Consider the following 17,042-nt stretch of genomic DNA (forward strand, 5'->3'; position numbering starts at 1 on the left):
AATATGCTTATTTTAATGAATACTGAAATTATAGGGAACCATTTGCATCGATAACATTTAATTAAATTAATGATTGAAATGTAAAATATATTTTTAGGGTATTAAAATAATTGTCCTCATAATTCATATTGGCATAGTGAAATTAAAGGAATTACGTGTAAGCAGTAAGCACATATTACACTGCCTTTTAGTGGTAAGATATATAAAAATATGAAAAGTTGGAGGGGAAAAAAAGTCATTTGCAAAAGGAAAAACAGTGGTGATTTTACCTGATCTACAGTACTTCAGAGGTGCATTCAAAACGGGTTAAACATGGAATAAGTGGTACAAAATTTAAACATTGGCTTGCTTACAGAGCCTTGTTGGTAAAGTTTATATGATTGTGATTATCTGTGTGTGTGTGTGTGTGTATATGTATATATATAAATAATAAACTCACATGGCATAAATAACTATTTAATACAATCTAATGATCAGAAATATTAAAGTTCCCTTTCATTCACTGTTTGAAGAAGCTAAACATTTTCCACGTCAGTGTCATTTCCCTGACCTGTCTTCCTGATGGGACAAACATACCTGCCTCCTTATCAAGTGCATGAAATGGACCAGAGGAGTTCATGCCAGGCCAGTGAGTACTCCGTTGGATTGAAAAATGTTTAAAACATTCAACATTACACATTCTGAAAACACCTACACGGAGTCTGGTGGCTCATAAAACAATGGTAAAGGGGCACAGCGCCACCTAGAGCATGTCAGTCAAACCTTCCTCACTTAAAGCTATGTCCAACCCTGAATATATATTCCATAGATCCATTTAAATGATAACAGGTAATTGCATATGTTTGAATATAATGACAAGCTTCCAGAGACGTCTCAATGCCTGTACTTACCCAGAAAAGACCTATTACATCGTGGCTGATCCTCGGTATTGTCCTGTCACTCAAAACACACAATCACCACACATGAACAAGATCACCAGTCTAAATCCAAGATCAGATTACGAAAATGGGTCCTTCTCTTTGGTGCCCTCTGTGGGGTTTAAAGATCATGGTAACGTCACTATAGTCTAACACACATCGACGTTGTTTGTGTGTTTGGGTTAGTTTAATACAGGTGTGTGTGTCACCTATGCGAGGCCGGACTGTGAGTATCTAGCAGAGTTCTTGTTGAAGGACAGCATGTCATCCAGGCTCTGGGAAGGGAGCTGGGGCTGAGGGGGGCACTGGGGCTGAGTTTGGGGCTGTGTGGGGGGAGGGGGGGGGGTACTGAGATGGGCAGTAAGGTGGGGCTGCATACTGAAGTTGAGGTGGAGAAAGATACTGAAGGTGAAAGGGTGGAGGTGCAAATTGGGACTGAAATGGGGAAGCAAACTGAGGGTGTGTTGTGGGGGTGGTGTGTATTGGGGTTGGGGCTGTTGGGAGGGTACTGAGGTGGGGGTTGAGGGGGGCACTGAGGGGCTGGAGGTGCATTTTGGGGCTGACCAGGGGATAGTGTGGGTTGAGAGGGTACCGGGGTACTTGACTGGGGCTGGGGTAAATAACTACTTTTGGGCTTGGCCTGGGGTGGCTCCATATGCCCTCCACGCTGCCCCTCTGACCACTTGAAGGCCATTTTGGGTTTGTCCTGCTCCCGTTTGGCCCATTTCCCGTAGCCCTGTCTCTTATCGTCGCTGAAGTACACAGAGGGAGGAGTGAACTCTGACTCCCTATCATCCTGCCGCCGACTCGTCCACTCGCCAAACTAGTCCACTAGGAAAGGAGTGTTGTCATATTGAAAAAAGAGAAGACAGTTAGTTAATGATCTAACCCTCCAGGCAGCATAACACTCTTTAGTGTCTCACTGGAGGAAATTACCAGAGATGATCTGACAGGCTTTGATTACAGCGAGCGGTCCTTGGTTAAACCTGGATCTTTCCTGCTTTACTTTGCCCTGTTATACATGTTATGCCAGTGTGGTGGCAGTGAGTCATCAGTGATCACCATTCATTCTAAAAAATATCCATGCCAATCGTGTCAGCCAGAAACAAGGAGTAGTGTTTACCTTTGCCCCTGTCCCACTCTCAGACGTGGGGTACTCCTGACTTGGTGTCTCTCCTCTCTTGGATTTCTACCTCCAACTCCTTCACTGCAGGGGCCTCTTCTGAAGGAAGCAATATAAGAGACAACACTTACAACAGCATTCACTACAGTCCAAAGTATATACATAGAGCAGTATACAGTCATAGCCATACAATCTAGCGTGATCAGGTATCATTGTCCCCAGTGCTGTATTATTGTGGGAGGTTCCTCTAACCTTGGTTGTGTCCAGCTCCCTGGTCGCCCTGTGTTCCGTCCAGCTTAGTCTTCATCTTCCTTTGCCTCACCTTGGCCAACTGAGCATTCAGCAGAGCCTTCCTCTTCTCCTTCAACTGCTCCCTCTTACTGCGCTGGTCTGTCATCTGAGAGAAAGAGAGGGAGAGAAAAGGAGAGAGATAACTCATCTAAATAAAAAATGGAATAAATATTGACAATCTGCTTCAAACTCGGTCATTTAAATTAACTGATAAGTAATATAAGAAGATCCTAATCTCAGGGGTTGCGGAGGCTGAGAGTAACTCACCTGGTATCTGAGCATGTCCAGAGTCTCTGTTTCCTGCGCTGCTCCTGGTCCTGAGAAAATGCAAAGTAGCCCACACCCAGCTCACGGGCCTCTGACATGGACAGACAGAGAGAGAACAGGGAGGAAAAGTAGCAGTGTGAGAGATGGAGGAAGAGGCGAGAGATCAGAGAAGAGACAAGTCAATCTACAGAGAACACACCTCTCAGGGTTTGGTTCAAAAAGTACAGTAAATACAGTTTGATTACTGTATTTATGAAACCAGTGCCATGCCAACCTTGCTCCCTGATGTCCTCGTTGTGGATTCGTCCCACAGGCCTGTTCATGGCCTCCTCCCTCTCCCAGGCTTGCCTCTGCAGCTCTCTATGCATGTCCTCTGACAGTCGGTCCTTCTCAGCCGGGTCAAGTCTGAGTACAAACATTAAAAAAAGAAGCTCAGAACAGTATTGTCACTAACATCTTCTTCTATGAACAAACTTACATTCACTTCCATGTTTGATCAGAGTAAAATATACCCTTTTCCCTGAAAGTCTTGGTCCAATTTCTTGAACCCTGGTAGGTCTTTCTTCATGCATCTCCAAGATCGTCCACCCTAAGGAGGAATCAGACAACAGCTTCTTCAATTTCTAACCCTCGACCACTCAATGACATCTACAGTCCAATACTCTGCCTCTGCTATAGATGAGAGATACAGTAGTTTGGGGCTTCATGTGCTGTGCAGACATTACCACTCCTTGGGTGGGTTGGGGGAGGAGCTCTCTCGCTCTCTCATTGGGCATGATTCTGGGTCAAATCCACCAGGAAAAATCCCTCTGTCTCCTCACCTGACACAATGGAAAAGAGGACTGTAATTCCAATGCGAGAAATACAAATGGCCTATGCAGGGCCTTCACATGGCAAACTTACATACAGAATATGACAGCATTAATTGACCAGTGTAACAAATTACAAAACTATACCAGGAAAGTGTCCTTTGGTCATCTGCACATACAGTTTAGCTTTCTCTTCTAGCTTGCAGCTGTGGACAAAGAGAGACATGGCAAACAGCAATGAGCTCTAATAGAAGGCAGTGATGGTGTATAAAATATGTTGTCGGTGTGAAGTACATCACTTTGTACTCCCTTTGCTTTGTCAAGGTTGTTCTCTTCCTCTGCCACCTGTTCCACATCTTTCTGTTCCTGAGCTGAAACACCCTCATTCTGTTTGATCCATACATTACGTTTCTACACAGTGACAATAACCCAATGAACGTTATGGAGGCGAAGTAGGTTGATTACGTGTCTCTGTACTGTACAAAGTTCAATACATACCTTGCTTTTGGGGGATTTGGCACTAGTCCCAGCATCTTGGCATTTTTCATGTTTGAATTGCTCTTGTTTCCTGTAGAGTTCAGCTTTGAGATCAACCAGCTGCTGAGAAAAGAGTATACTACAGTATCCTAGCTTGCTATGTGTTAGCGTGCTGGCTAGATAAGTTACCGGCGTTATCTAACCAGCTAGCTTTGGTTTACACACTGCTGACAGAAAATGTCACAATAATAATTATTGTAAACAGGTCAACGATGAAGCAGTCACTGCATATTGCTTTTTCTTTTTATCCATGGTTGTTAGATTTCGATATATTAGCTCAAAGTCAGCTAGCTAGCGAAAGGTAACCAATCTACAACTTCCGAAGCAGCCGTGTTGTTTGGGTCACGTGATAATTTAGGGGTAACTAGCTAAGTAGATTCAGGACTGCCACCTAGCGGTGTGGAGTAAGCAACTGGCATTCTTTAAAAAATATATTGATGCTTTCAATGTTGGCATAATTCGTTTCTGGTTATAATGGATTTAGGCTCTTGAACATGCAGTTATGTAATATATGTATATGTATATCAGACTGCAAGTATAGACAGAGATTGTTCTTTTACTATGTCTCAGGTATCAAATCAAATGTTATTTGTCACATGCTTTGTAAACAACAGGCGTAGACTAACAGTGAAATGCTTACTTACTGGTTCTTTTCCAACAATGCAGAGTTAAAAATAAAATATATATATATCTTATAACCATAAATATACCATTTCGATGCTTATAATGATGCACAACATTCTGCCCATTACAGCTGACAAAGAACGGAATAACTGAAAGTTGAGATAATGTGTTCTTGGCATATTTCAGTACATAGGACAGTGAATATGTCTATTGTAGACTCAGGAAATGCAGAATGTTTCTGTTGATGGACCAGCAAACAGTTGCTCAGGTATGGGTACACATTCTAAAAGGGTCTAAAGCCCACATGACAGTGTGGTGTCATCATAATGGTATGATTAAAGGTGATAATCAGCAAGAACATTTCTGTTATCAGGTTGCAACTGTGCTATTCTTGTTCTTTTATCTATTCAAACATTTGAACAATCCATCTATTGCCAGTTCCATCAACCATGACTGTATTTGCTTTAATGTGCAAACATGGAAGCAAATATGTGTTTGGATTCCAAATGTCTCAGAGGTAAATATCAGAATAGGTATATAAGGTGAAAAGAGGCCATAGTCCAACCATATCAATGTCAAAGGTATATCTGGTGAGTATAGCAATTCATTTTCAATAAATAAGATGTCAGGGGAGATTATATTTAGGTTTGGTATCTCGATTAATTTAAACACAAGCTAAATGTAATTTACATTGTGCCATAGGAATGCTTTGGGTAAAAGCATCACAATATACAGTGCTTTAAAATGTTGTTACTTTGTATTTGGTGAGTTCTCTCCACGAAGCTCAGACAGCCATCCATCATGCTACTGAAGAGAAACACAGGTCTCATGATACTGATGCTGTGTACTCTGGCACTGTGGGCCAAGTCAGTCAGTGGAGGGTCCAGCTTCCTCAGCCCCTCCCAGAAACCACAGGTAAGACAGGTAAGGTGTAGCAGACGTGTGTGTTTGTGAGTAAGGTTTATGAATTGTGTGTAAAATGTGTGTGAGTAATGTTATAGTAAATGTGTGAATAAGGTAGTGTGTAACTCACTGTCGTGGCCTGGCCCTGCAGGGTAAAGGGAAGCCCCCTCGAGTTGGTCGGCGAGACATTGAAAGCTTTGCTGAGCTGTTTGAGGGTCCCCTTCACCAGGAAGACAAACACAATACAGTAAGTGACACAAAGAAGGTTGCTGATGCACATGGATTTACCTCTTAAAAATAGGTAATCTATAAGTCTTTGCTAGGTAAAGCTCCGCCTTATCTCAGCTCACTGGTCACGATAACAACACCCACCCGTAGCACGCGCTCCTGCAGGTATATCTCACTGGTCATCCCCAAAGCCAACACCTCCCTTGGCTGCCTTTCCTTCCAGTTCTCTGCTGCCAGTGACTGGAACGAATTGCAAAAATTGCTGAACCTGGAGAATTATATTTCCTTCACTAACTTTAAACATCAGCTATCCGAGCAGCTAACCGATCGCTGCAGCTGTCCATAGCCCATCTGTAAATAGCCCATCCATTCTACCTACCTCATCCCCATATTGTTTTTATTTACTTTTCTGCTCTTTTGTACACCAGTATTTCTACTTGCACATCATCATCTGCACATCTATCACTCCAGTGTTAATTTGCTGAATTGTAATTACTTGCTACTATGGCCTATTTATTGCCTTACCTCCTCACGCCATTTGCACACACTGTATATAGACTTTCTTTTTTTCAATTGTGTTATTGACAGTACGTTTCTTTATTCCATGTGTAACTCTGTGTTGTTGTTCGTGTCGCACTGCTTCGCTTTATCTTGGCCAGGTCGCAGTTGTAAATGAGAACTTGTTCTCAACTAGCCTACCTGGTTAAATAAAGGTGAAATTAAAAAAAGGGTCTAAAATGGCTTTATTAACATATTGCTTATCCCTATCTATTGCTTTCAAAACTACATAACATGCCAAGGGATGTTAAGGGCTAGGTTTAATTTGGATACTGATCAGCTCTCCCTGTTCTCAGATCAAGGCTCCTTTTGAGATGGGCATCACCATGAGTGAGGAGGAGTTTCAGGAGTATGGTGCCGTGCTGCAGAAGATCCTGCAGGATGTCCTGGGAGACACTGCCACTGCAGGTGCCATGCGATGACATTTGAACTTACAAAAAGCACTACTACTCTAGTTGGATAGAGACAGTGGTGATTTTAGCCTGTAAATCTTGGTGGGGCAAACTCAACTTTTTATTTAATGCATACCAGCAAAGCCACTACACAACACTAAACAAGATATTAATTGCACTATAACGGTGACAAACGGTGCCCACAAACTGTTAGTGCCTACATAAAGCTGTCCCAACAGCAGAGTCCCAACAGCAGTCCCAACACCTTACCACTGCTACACCTGGTTATCAGCTGAGCCTTGTCTGTCAGCGAAACAGTTAATTCAGCCTCATTTGCTACATATTTTTTAAAAACAGCTGCGATATGGCTGACTTGCTTAAACAAATGTGGTTTCTACTGACAATTGAGATGTACATACTATTATACAAGGGAACGGATAAGAGGTAATGCGTAATTTCGAGTAAGACATTAATGAGCGAGCTAAGACAGACGTAGTCAATATAACTATCTGTTCAGTACTTTTAAAATGTACAGCAACAGAATTCAGAACAATTGTCCAGTGTCTGTGTTCTTTTGCCCATCTTAATATTTTATTTTTATTGGCCAGTCTGAGATATGGCTTTTTCTTTGCATCTCTGCCTCGAAGGCCAGCATCCCGGAGTTGCTTCTTCACTGTTGACGTTGAGACTGGTGTTTTGCGGGTACTATTTAATGAAGCTGCCAGTTGAGGACATGTGAGGCATCTGTTTCTCAAACTAGACACTATAATGTACTTGTCCTCTTGCTCAGTTGTGCACCGGGGCCTCCCACTCTTCTTTCTATTCTGGTTAAAGCCAGTTTGCACTGTTCTGTGAAGGGAGTAGTATACAGCATTGACCGAGATCTTCAGTTTCTTGGAAATTTCTCACATGGAATAGCCTTAATTTCTCAGAAAAATAATAGACTGACGAGTTTCAGAAGAAAGCTCTTTGTTTCTGGACATTTTGAGCCTGTAACCGAACCCACAAATGCTGATGCTCCAGATACTCAATTAGTCTAAAGGCCAGTTGTATTGCTTCTTTAATCAGAACAGTTTTCAGCTGTGCTAACATAATTGCAAAAGGGTTTTCTAATGATCAATTAGCCTTTTAAAATGATAAACTTGGATTAGCTAATGCAACATGCCATTGGAACATAGGAGTGATGGTTGCTGATAATGGGCCTCTGTTTCGAGCTACAAGTCATTTACAAAATTAACTGTCTACACTGTATTTCTGATAAATTTGATGTTATTTTAATGGACAAAGAATTTGCTTGAACGGTAGTGTATATTCATTTTTTTGCTAACCAGGTGGGGCTCAGAGCCACCTGCCCTGAATGACAGGTTGCCACTGGATAGAGATACACTGTCTGTTCATGATGGTAGCTATAACAACAACTCATTAGCACATATTTGGAATGAACCATATTTGGAGCCAAAGAACAGTCCTCTGTCAAATCTAAACCATCAGACAGACAGCAGAGTGCGTTAAATGTTCCAGAGCAGCATTGTTTAAAATCATGTTTTTGTGTTTCAGAATGATCACAACTTGGCATAGACACGGAATACAAAGAACCTCCCATTTCCTGTTCTCCAACTTTCTTTTCCCGATTTGTCTTATACCTGATTAACTGTGTGAACATCGTTTGAATTGTAAAAGATGAATAAAATAACACTGCTTCATTACTCCCTGGGTCATTTTGGGTCTTTGAACAGATCTCTCATCTTAATCTTCAGAGTTCTCTAGTAACCAGACTTTCTTAGGTCGCGGCTCATAATGGCAAAAAAATCTGAATTTGAGCGTCAGGAGAATATGAAACAGCCCATCGAGCTCACTAAATCTGCCAGAAATAATTATTCTTATAAGTCCCCTCAGCTGTTTCCTGCAAGTATAACTCATTTGTTCTGGTCAGATTAGTCACAGTGCAGTGAATAGGACGCTTGACATAACCCTGTGAAACATGCTAAATTATGATCATGTATTCATTGAAGGAAAGAACCCTCCTCTCTTAGTATCTTGTTTAATATCTGTTTCAGGTCAGCTGAAACGGCTGCTACTCAGACCTGGGGAACTAGGGCACCTCTGGCAGTGCACTGTGGGCCACGTGTTTAATTAGGTTGTATTAGAAGGCCTCGTCTCTCTGCAACTCCAGGCTGCCCTTCCTACAAGAGTGTACTCGCATATCCGGACCTATATACAACAGGCTCAAGTAGAACACAAAACAATTACATGGGAGACGTGTCTATGAATAACTCAAAATCATGAGTTTCTCTGGGTTCAGTAGAGGTACCATTCACACATTGAACCCATTGTCCTAGCCGCTTTTCCACCTTGATCTGGTGTGATGGTAGTGTCTCTCTGGATGTGTCACTGGGTGCTCCTGTCAATCATTCTCAAATGGAAGTGCTGAAGCTAAACTCTCTTTCTTAACCCATCTCTGACTGCTCACAGGAAGTTGCTAATGGACAAGCCACTCAGCCACTTCATGTCTCAATTAAATCTGGAAATAAAATCAACCTTATTTCTCCCTAACGCCAGAGAAGTTCAGCCTGGTTCTCTCCCCCCCCCCATACAAAACACTACAGAAATCTGTATAAGACAAGGCCCTATACGGACATTCTACTCAGTTTCTCTCTAGTCTATACAAACCCCTGCAACCCATTTACATGCTTAACATCTTTCCTTATAGTGTATCAGACTTGAAGCATACACAATTCCTTCCCATCAAAATACACATAAACACTGACTGAAGTGACACCCGTGGAACTAAGGTATAAGTTCAAGAGTAAAGTATTAACCTTTAAAAAAAAAAATGCCTTTGCACATAACAGGCTTGTTCTACCATTACCAACCACTGAGTACACCAGCACCCTCAGAGGTATTTACCTGTTGAGAGTAAATTGGCCTAATGCAGCAGACTCCATGTTCTTGACAGGAGAGGAATTTAATGAGGGGCGCTGGAGAGAAAGAGCTGTATTCAAAGGACCAATGTGCTCATGTATCAATTCACAGAAAACCATGAGAAAGTAAAAATAAGCTTTTAATTGAGTACATAACAGCCTTTGATAGTGAGGAAGGAACCAGGAAGGGAAGGAAGGCTTCTACATCGGCTAAATCAAAACCAAACCATTTCACAAGTCAGCAAAACAACACATGCAGACAGGAGGAAAAGAAATGCAGAACAAAAAGGTAGAGTTAAATGATTACAAACACCAAAATTAAACGAATTAAAGCTTCCATCAAATCTAATAAAAAAGATATGTAAAAATAAAATACAGATTTGGATTCCAGTCAACGCATATGGAGCCTTATGTTCAGGGTGAGATCATAGTTGCTGGAACCATTGGGATCTTTTAAAACAGAGTGAAGCTCAAACTGAGCATTTCATGCTCCTAAAGCCTGCTAGCCTCTGTTTCAGACTTAACTCCTAAAAATATGCAAGGGCTTGGGGCCAGCTAAAACAAAGCTCGACAACTACATCCTTTTTTCTCTTATATACATTTTTCTGCAATGCGTTAACTACCAAAAATATATTTTCAGACGTTAAATGCCACAGGCTGCAAACAAAACCAGTTTGGAAAACATAGTTGATTTATTCTATATATTGATTTACGATTACTATTTAATGTGAACCGTCGATAACACAATTCTCTCCTCCATGAGGCTGCCTATGTTTGAGGAGACCGAGTGTGTGTCAGGTCACTACGACAGCTACACCTTGTTTTTTCCATGCCTGTAAGGGTGGTAGTCATGGCCTCCGTGGTGACCTTCCCTGTCGTCGTGGTGGTCAGATGCCGTAGAGCTGGGTGGTGTTGCGTCGGATCGTGGTGAGCACCGTGGTGATGCTTTCTCCCTTCAGAAGGCTGATCTCACGCAGGGTGTGAATACCCATGCCTGGGTGGGCAAACCTACAGACATCTTTACTAACCTACCGGTACACAGAGAACAGAAACGATTTACATACATGTACTGTCAGCCTTAAACTTTCACCTCTATACGCCTAGCTTGTGAATCGGTGCCCGTCGAACCTCCCAAATGTGTGTTGTCGTGTGGTGTTTGTGTGTACCTGTCGGGGCAGGAAATAGGGTGCGTCTGTCTCCAGGAGGATGCGGTCGAGGGGGATCTTGCGGATCGCGTCACGGGCCTCGTATGCCCTGGGGTAGGTGATGAGAGCTGTGAAGCCCACACACAGGTTGGGAAACTCCTTCAGGAAGGGCTCGATCACCGGGTAACTGTTGGTGAAACAGTGTCTGTGGAAAAGAAAGGCAAATGTAAGTCTAAGTTTAAGAAACATTGCCTTGTGCCTTGTAATTCTGTTACCAAAAACAAATGTTTTAAGACATGCTCCAGTACTTTGGCGACTAGTAAGTATATTTTTTTTTACCTCCTGCTTTAGGCTGGATGCCACAATGTGTAGTTCATACATGCATAATCTATGAGCAGAATTACTGATTTACCTCAATTAGCCACGAAATCCTTAGTTTGAAAGCGACTGTTTTCTGGAAGCTGTGTTGCACCACTTCCCCTACATTTCCCCCCCATGTGGACCAGCCAATGAGATTCAGCCCCTCGCCATTTGAGTGACAGCTAGCAAGAATCACACACAGTAGATCGAGAACGAGAGCAATGACACGGTGCACATATGACTTTTTTCAGGGACCACTTTTGGCTCGTGGGTGCTACTTTCAGAACTACTGGCTAAAAATAATACAAAAGTACTGGAGAATCCCTTTAAGATATGTTCTTATTTCTCTCCCTCATGAGGGAAGATAATGAAAGTTCACAGACTTATAACAAGTAATGGTAGACCTACCAATTAGTTAGTGATTTTACTGATATCAAGTTCTCTTATAAATTATTACGTGATTAAAACTCGTCATTCTGTTACAAAATTAGTAACAGAATTACCAAAACAGTAATGGAATTACAGAAACTGAATTGGCTACAATGGGAAATCATAGCAGCCACAAACCACAAGTTGTGTCACCTGCTACTGTTTTCCCTTCCACTGGCATACTGTTATGTTCAGCTCATAACTGTTTGGTTTGTGGCTGCTTCGTGTTAAACCAGGTGTTAAAACCGTCTGTCTCGACAACCACTCCCTCTCCAGTGAATGTTACTCCCCCAGTTCTTACCAACACCTACCCATGAGCCTCCTCTTTCTCCATTTATTGTTACCAGCATCCTCACCCACTGAGCACTGACCGACACCGGTCGACCATTGACATTGAAAAGTAGTTGAAATTTGGTCAGTCCACTCTGACGTTAATGTTAACGTCCACAGATGGACCGGACCAAATCTGAACCTATCATAGATATGTTTCACAAGTTTGGACAGCATAGTACAGTGAGAGCACAGTAGAGTACAATCCAATACATTAGTACAATACAGTAAAGAAAAGTAGAGTACAGTATATTGTAATGTACTAAATTATACTGTAATCCACTCTACCGTACTGCACTCTTACTCTACTGTGCTGCAATATCCAAACTTGTGAAACATGGAGAATGAAATTCATATGCATTTCTGTGTAGTACAGATCAGGGACCTATGATGTAAATCCACTTCACTTACTGTAGTTAAAACACAAAGCAGATATTTACGTTTTTGGAAAAGGTGGTCGCATAAAACACTAAAGGAGATTTTACCATAATTCTGTTAGCAAAGTTATCATCTGCACAGTTCTTCCACTAAATTAGTTTTTGTAAATGTTTCTGTGGAAGTTGTTCAAAGTAGTCCTTGTGTATAGACGGGTTGGTTGTTTAGCAACAAAACCGACGTGGGGCAAAACAGACGAGGTTGGCTTAAGACTGTTGACAACATGTCAACTATAGATAGTCTCCAGTGTTTATTGAAAACATACATTTGCGGAATGAGCACTTCTCAAATACATTGCTAGTTGTTGCTCATCTAGCTAGCAAATTGTTTTGCCATATTGGCATGGACGTGACATCAGTCAAAACAAGACATGGCATCAAGAACAAGAAACCTACATGGCAGCTTCTTGTCATTGTTGATAGCCATCTGGCCATCCAGAATCACTACACAGGCTTCTGCCCCACTGAAGCATGCGCATCGTTTTCCTGATGCTAACCCATCTACAGAGTTGTATGGATTGTTAAACTTTGAAATCAATGGTTTTTGTTCGGCACACATTTAAAAGTGAGAAAAAAAAAACAGTCAAATTGTAATTCTGTTACTGTGGAATTCCCCCATGAACAGTATCACACACATGCAGACACTGACCTGTGGATTTTGTAGTCCTGGGGCACACACTTCTTCATGATGAGCAGCAGGTCATCGTCTGCGTCCCTGCAGTGGATCACCAGAGGCTTGTTCATAGCCACAGCCAGTTTCAGCTGACGTTCAAACACCTACAGGGGGCGCCAAACACAACATCACTACCTCAACCAAGCAGCAGCTTATTAACTACTTCAAATGGGTCAGTTGAATGAGAGGGAGAAAATGAAGCTCTGACCATACCTCTTTCTGCCTGCATGTGTTGGTGGAGTTCTTGTGGGAGTAGTCCAGGCCGATCTCGCCAAAGGCTATAGCTTTAGGGTGTCGCATGGCCATTAGAATACTATGCTCGTGGGCCTCAGAGTACTCCTTGGCGAAGTGGGGGTGGCACCCGAACGCCCCCCAGACCAGCTCCTCCGCCAGCAGGCCCTCCCACAGCGCTTCCCGCACCATGATCCGAGGGTTGCAGAAGTCGGCGATGCAGCCGTGAAAATCCGTCGGGAAGCTGCTCTTGTGCAGGCTGCGGAAGCGGGCAAAGGTGCCCCGGAAGCCCAGCTTGCCCCACAGCATGTCCAGGTGGCAGTGGGTGTCCACGAAGCCATGTTGGCTCGCCCTCCGCTGGGAGGGGTCGCATGCCCAGATAGGCTCTACCCCCACTGACATTCTCCTGGTGGTGGTGCTGTTGTCATAGCACCTGGAGGGGGAGGAAGAGGGAAAGGAGGGGCCTCCGTCAGAGTACCTTCGGAAGGTCTGTTCACAGGGGCAGTAGGGGCTGGAGAACAGGTGGTGGATTTTGTGTGTAGCAGGCGAAGTGTTGCTGGAGCGAATAGCAGGCACCCACAGAGCAAAGGGGTCTGGGGAGGAGGAGACACTGCTGGGGGAGTGCGGGGCACCGATGCCTCCCATGCCAGTCCTGGGTGTCCCGGGGGGAGGTGGCTGTGCACTGTTCGGCTTCTCTGGGGGGATTTGCTTGGAGGAAATGAACACCGTCCTCCATGACTGAGGGAAGGGCTGTGCTGGGCTCTCACTGGGTGGCTGAACAACATCATTCAGTCTGTTTGTAGAGGGGGAGAAGAGAGTGGGCGCTGTAATGCTACCACTCTGAGCATTCACAGCAGGAAAGTTGAGTTTCCAGGTGTCTGGGTGGTATGTTTGAGGCTTCGTGAAGTAAAGTAGAGAGTTAGGAATGTAGTCCAGAGCAGGTAAGGAGGAGTCACTGCTGCTGACCTCTCTCTTGGGCTCCACCTTGGCATTGGAATGCGATGGAGACTCCTCCTGGGAGAAGGTCTCCACCACCACAGGGAACTCAACATCTGACCAATCAGGGGAGTCATCCCTTTTCAGAACCACACTCTGAGATGGAAAAGGAGAGAATAGGGAGATATCTCTATTGAATAATAATATAGGTTCCGGAACAAAATATTCATCTTCACCCCCCCAACCAATTATCCATACTAAACATGTAAATTCCTGCTAACCAACCTTTGGAACCTTTTTTCCTGTGACTCACCCTTGTGTCTTTTTTGAGACCCATGTTCTCATCCTGTGTCCCTGTTTCCTCAAACACCATTGGGCGGAAATAGTAGTCTCCGCCCTCGAGGGGAGCCATGTCCTCTGACTCGTTCTCTGACTGGGCTGAGCAGCAGTCTAAGTCAAGAGCCATGCAGTCATCTGGTTCCAAACTGGGCATGTCGTCGTTGGCTGTGTCCAAAGACTGGTTCTTTTTTGTGGATGACTTCTTGGCGAAAGAAGGGCTTATCTCGGCGGTCGCTTTGGCCGGGTATTGCTTCTCTCCTCTTCCCCTGATAGCAGCGGTCAAAGCCTTCAGGTAGATGGCCTTCGACCCCTCCTGTGGTGTCCGGTCTTTCCTCTTCAGACCACAGGCTGAAGGTGTAGGTGAGGAGACACGGTTTTCTGACTGGGATGTGTCCTTGAGTATCGCCTAAGGAAAAAACAAAATTGACATAGATATATCCAATGGAAGCAACACCAGTAAATAACATGTAACACTGGCCATCTGAGTTCATGTAGGAGAGGAGGCAAAAAAATATGACATTTCGGAGAACAGAGCAATGGTCCGTGCATTGAATTGCTTAGCAGAGTCCACAGTCATGATTTACCTTGGACTCGGAGGGAGTGAGATCTTTCAGACATTTTCTGGAGAGATTCCTGAGCCCCTTGATTTTCCCTGTGAAGAGGTTGCTCCCGCTGGGGTCGTCTTGCGAGGTGACCTCCTTTCTCTTGGGTGTGTCTAGGGAGATGTCCTCCAGCTCTCCCAGACCAGCCGACACGTCCAGATCAGGGGAAGTCAAAACCTCACTGGGCGACACACTCCAGCGGGTGGGCTCGGGTGTTTCACCATTGCTCTTGCGGAATTTTGTAGGCGAGCCGAGTGTTGTCCGTAGCCAGTCAAACTTCACCTTCTCTCTGTTGTTGCTGTCCATATCAGACACCCTAGTCAAATATACAAGTAAAAAAGATGTCTGCATTATTAGTCACTCAAGTCAAACAATACCTTCAAATTGTCTTCAGAATAAGCATGGGGTTCAGTGATTTGTATCTTCCCAATGTATCAGACATCACAATTTGAAAAACACCAATAAACAACAATTTGTTAAAGTTAAGTTTTACCCTGCAGAGCTGTTTCTTCCAAACGAATTATGTTATTTTCTGTAGAAACAGACCTGAAACTTTGTTCTCCATTTGTCTTTCCAAGAGGGTGAGCACAGAGGCATCATCTCTCCCTAATGAAATCACAGAAGGAAAAAAGATAACAAAGTTTCCGTTCTGTTTTAAGATGTGAAGTGTTCGACTACAGACAGGCTTGTTAGCTAGCTACATAACGAACCTTCAGAAATCAACATGGGTTTCTTTCTCACATGTTAGCCACTTCTCTGGTCTGGATTCTGTGGCTAGTAAAACTCGGTCTGACATGTAAATTGCAGGGTTCTGCTACCATGCGTTAACTCAGTTACTACCTAACCTAGCTAGCTAATGTTACCTACCTAGATACCTAGCTTAATATGTTAGCTTGGATCACATCACTTTGTTATCATCAAAATGGGTACATTACCTATTATAACATCTGATATAAGACTGATGAAATATTAACAAAACATTTATTCGAAATGCAATTCAATCAGACTATATAGCTAGCTAGTTTAACAACTATACCTTCTATTAGAATTCTGATGACAGAAAGTAGCTAGTTAACTGTAAAACAGCCACGTGCGCACTGATGAGCAAATCCACGTGACTGATTAGACGTCAAAGGGCATTTGTGATTGGTTGGGGTCTTTGGTGATGAGAAAAAAATGTATGTCAAGCAAATATTCTTCAAGGCATCCCAAAATCAAGGGCACAATGTGGGGGAGGATGATTGACCCTACAAACTGATCTAAGGTCAGATCTTGCGTCGTTTCCTAATTGTTTCTGGAAAGGTAAACTGATCCTAGACCTGACAATTTGCGAGTTCATATGAAATCTTTCAATCCCTGCCATTTGCAAGACTCCACTTGATGGCAGTGTTGTTACTACTCGGATGAATGAATAAATGCATGAATATTCTTTGCACAGATTCAATTAGTCATGGTTGTAACAGTCTAGTGTAGGTCGTAGTAGTCAATAATTTATCATATCTTAGCCCACTATGTTGTCAGTCTGGTTGGTACCAGGTATAACAATTATTAAAGGTATAGCTATGTATGCCATCCATCTAAATGTCAAGGTTAATTGGACAGATCTAGAGACCCCACCCACCATACAGCTCAAACGTTACATTTTAGTTTCATATGACTGAATTCTAGTAAAACAATTATCAATACAAGCAGGCTTATCTATGTTGACACTCTTAACCTCTAAGAACTGATTAAGTTAGACTGTTGCATAAGAATAAATATGTTTTTCTATTCCTGCAATTACTACTGTCCCCCAATCCTCTCTCCTTTGACTTTGTATCAGTCATCAGTAGTGGTGTACTACAATGTAATTATACAAGAGACCCAATACAAATAAGCCAATATTCGGGTCAGATAAGGCAAGCTCAAGATGTCCACATGCTCTTGATGGAATAAACATATCAGATTGTTCAAAGGTGAGATATTTAGCTATTGCCAAGATTTTATGATTGAC

The 17,042-nt window shown here is 43.0% G+C and overlaps 3 protein-coding genes across 8 annotated transcripts; 1 reads left to right on the plus strand and 2 right to left on the minus strand.

Annotated features, from left to right (window-relative positions):
* Positions 1 to 1,472: 1,472 nt before the first annotated feature.
* On the minus strand, positions 1,473 to 4,192 carry LOC106565543 (coiled-coil domain-containing protein 174). Its single transcript, XM_045691652.2, is given in 10 exon segments — positions 1,473 to 1,748; positions 2,041 to 2,139; positions 2,293 to 2,437; positions 2,599 to 2,627; positions 2,630 to 2,689; positions 2,873 to 3,003; positions 3,111 to 3,187; positions 3,324 to 3,419; positions 3,555 to 3,818; positions 3,906 to 4,192. Coding segments are annotated over 7 exon segments (573 nt in total). The 5' UTR covers positions 3,375 to 3,419; positions 3,555 to 3,818; positions 3,906 to 4,192; the 3' UTR covers positions 1,473 to 1,748; positions 2,041 to 2,059.
* A 942-nt stretch (positions 4,193 to 5,134) lies between these two features.
* Positions 5,135 to 8,355, plus strand: ghrl (ghrelin/obestatin prepropeptide). Of its 3 annotated transcripts, NM_001139585.1 has the most exon segments (5): positions 5,135 to 5,158; positions 5,338 to 5,483; positions 5,623 to 5,718; positions 6,554 to 6,665; positions 8,207 to 8,355. In NM_001139585.1, coding segments are annotated over 4 exon segments (327 nt in total). In that variant the 5' UTR covers positions 5,135 to 5,158; positions 5,338 to 5,369; the 3' UTR covers positions 8,212 to 8,355.
* A 1,336-nt stretch (positions 8,356 to 9,691) lies between these two features.
* tatdn2 (TatD DNase domain containing 2) lies at positions 9,692 to 16,192 on the minus strand. Of its 4 annotated transcripts, XM_014132787.3 has the most exons (8): positions 16,086 to 16,190; positions 15,543 to 15,655; positions 15,032 to 15,365; positions 14,422 to 14,853; positions 13,155 to 14,264; positions 12,918 to 13,045; positions 10,737 to 10,920; positions 9,692 to 10,598 (listed from the first exon to the last, which is right to left on the minus strand). In XM_014132787.3, the coding sequence occupies exons 3-8, from the start codon at positions 15,353 to 15,355 to the stop codon at positions 10,458 to 10,460; spliced, it is 2,319 nt and encodes a 772-aa protein (XP_013988262.1). In that variant the 5' UTR covers positions 15,356 to 15,365; positions 15,543 to 15,655; positions 16,086 to 16,190; the 3' UTR covers positions 9,692 to 10,457. The 4 variants fall into 4 exon arrangements, with proteins under 4 accessions (XP_013988262.1, XP_013988267.1, XP_013988266.1 ...); XM_014132792.3 differs by lacking the exon at positions 15,543 to 15,655 and having other exon boundaries at positions 16,086 to 16,192; XM_014132791.3 differs by lacking the exons at positions 15,543 to 15,655; positions 16,086 to 16,190 and adding an exon at positions 15,985 to 16,079.
* Between the last annotated feature and the right edge of the window lie 850 nt (positions 16,193 to 17,042).

Source organism: Salmo salar, chromosome 12 (assembly GCF_965601325.2).
Source record: "Salmo salar chromosome 12, fSalSal1, whole genome shotgun sequence".
Taxonomy (NCBI): Eukaryota; Metazoa; Chordata; class Actinopteri; order Salmoniformes; family Salmonidae; genus Salmo; species Salmo salar.

Coding starts and splice junctions, on each gene's coding strand:
- ghrl (XM_014132734.2), top strand. CDS start 5,370: ATGCTACTGAAGAGAAACACAGGTCTCATGATACTGATGCTGTGTACT. Junction 5,493..5,622: donor AGAAACCACAGGTAAGACAG/GTAAGGTGTAGC, acceptor CTGGCCCTGCAG/GGTAAAGGGAAGCCCCCTCG. Junction 5,719..6,553: donor AGGAAGACAAACACAATACA/GTAAGTGACACA, acceptor CCCTGTTCTCAG/ATCAAGGCTCCTTTTGAGAT.
- tatdn2 (XM_014132792.3), bottom strand. CDS start 15,355: ATGGACAGCAACAACAGAGAGAAGGTGAAGTTTGACTGGCTACGGACA. Junction 14,854..15,031: donor TCACTCCCTCCGAGTCCAAG/GTAAATCATGAC, acceptor TTTTTTCCTTAG/GCGATACTCAAGGACACATC. Junction 13,046..13,154: donor ACACATGCAGGCAGAAAGAG/GTATGGTCAGAG, acceptor CGCCCCCTGTAG/GTGTTTGAACGTCAGCTGAA.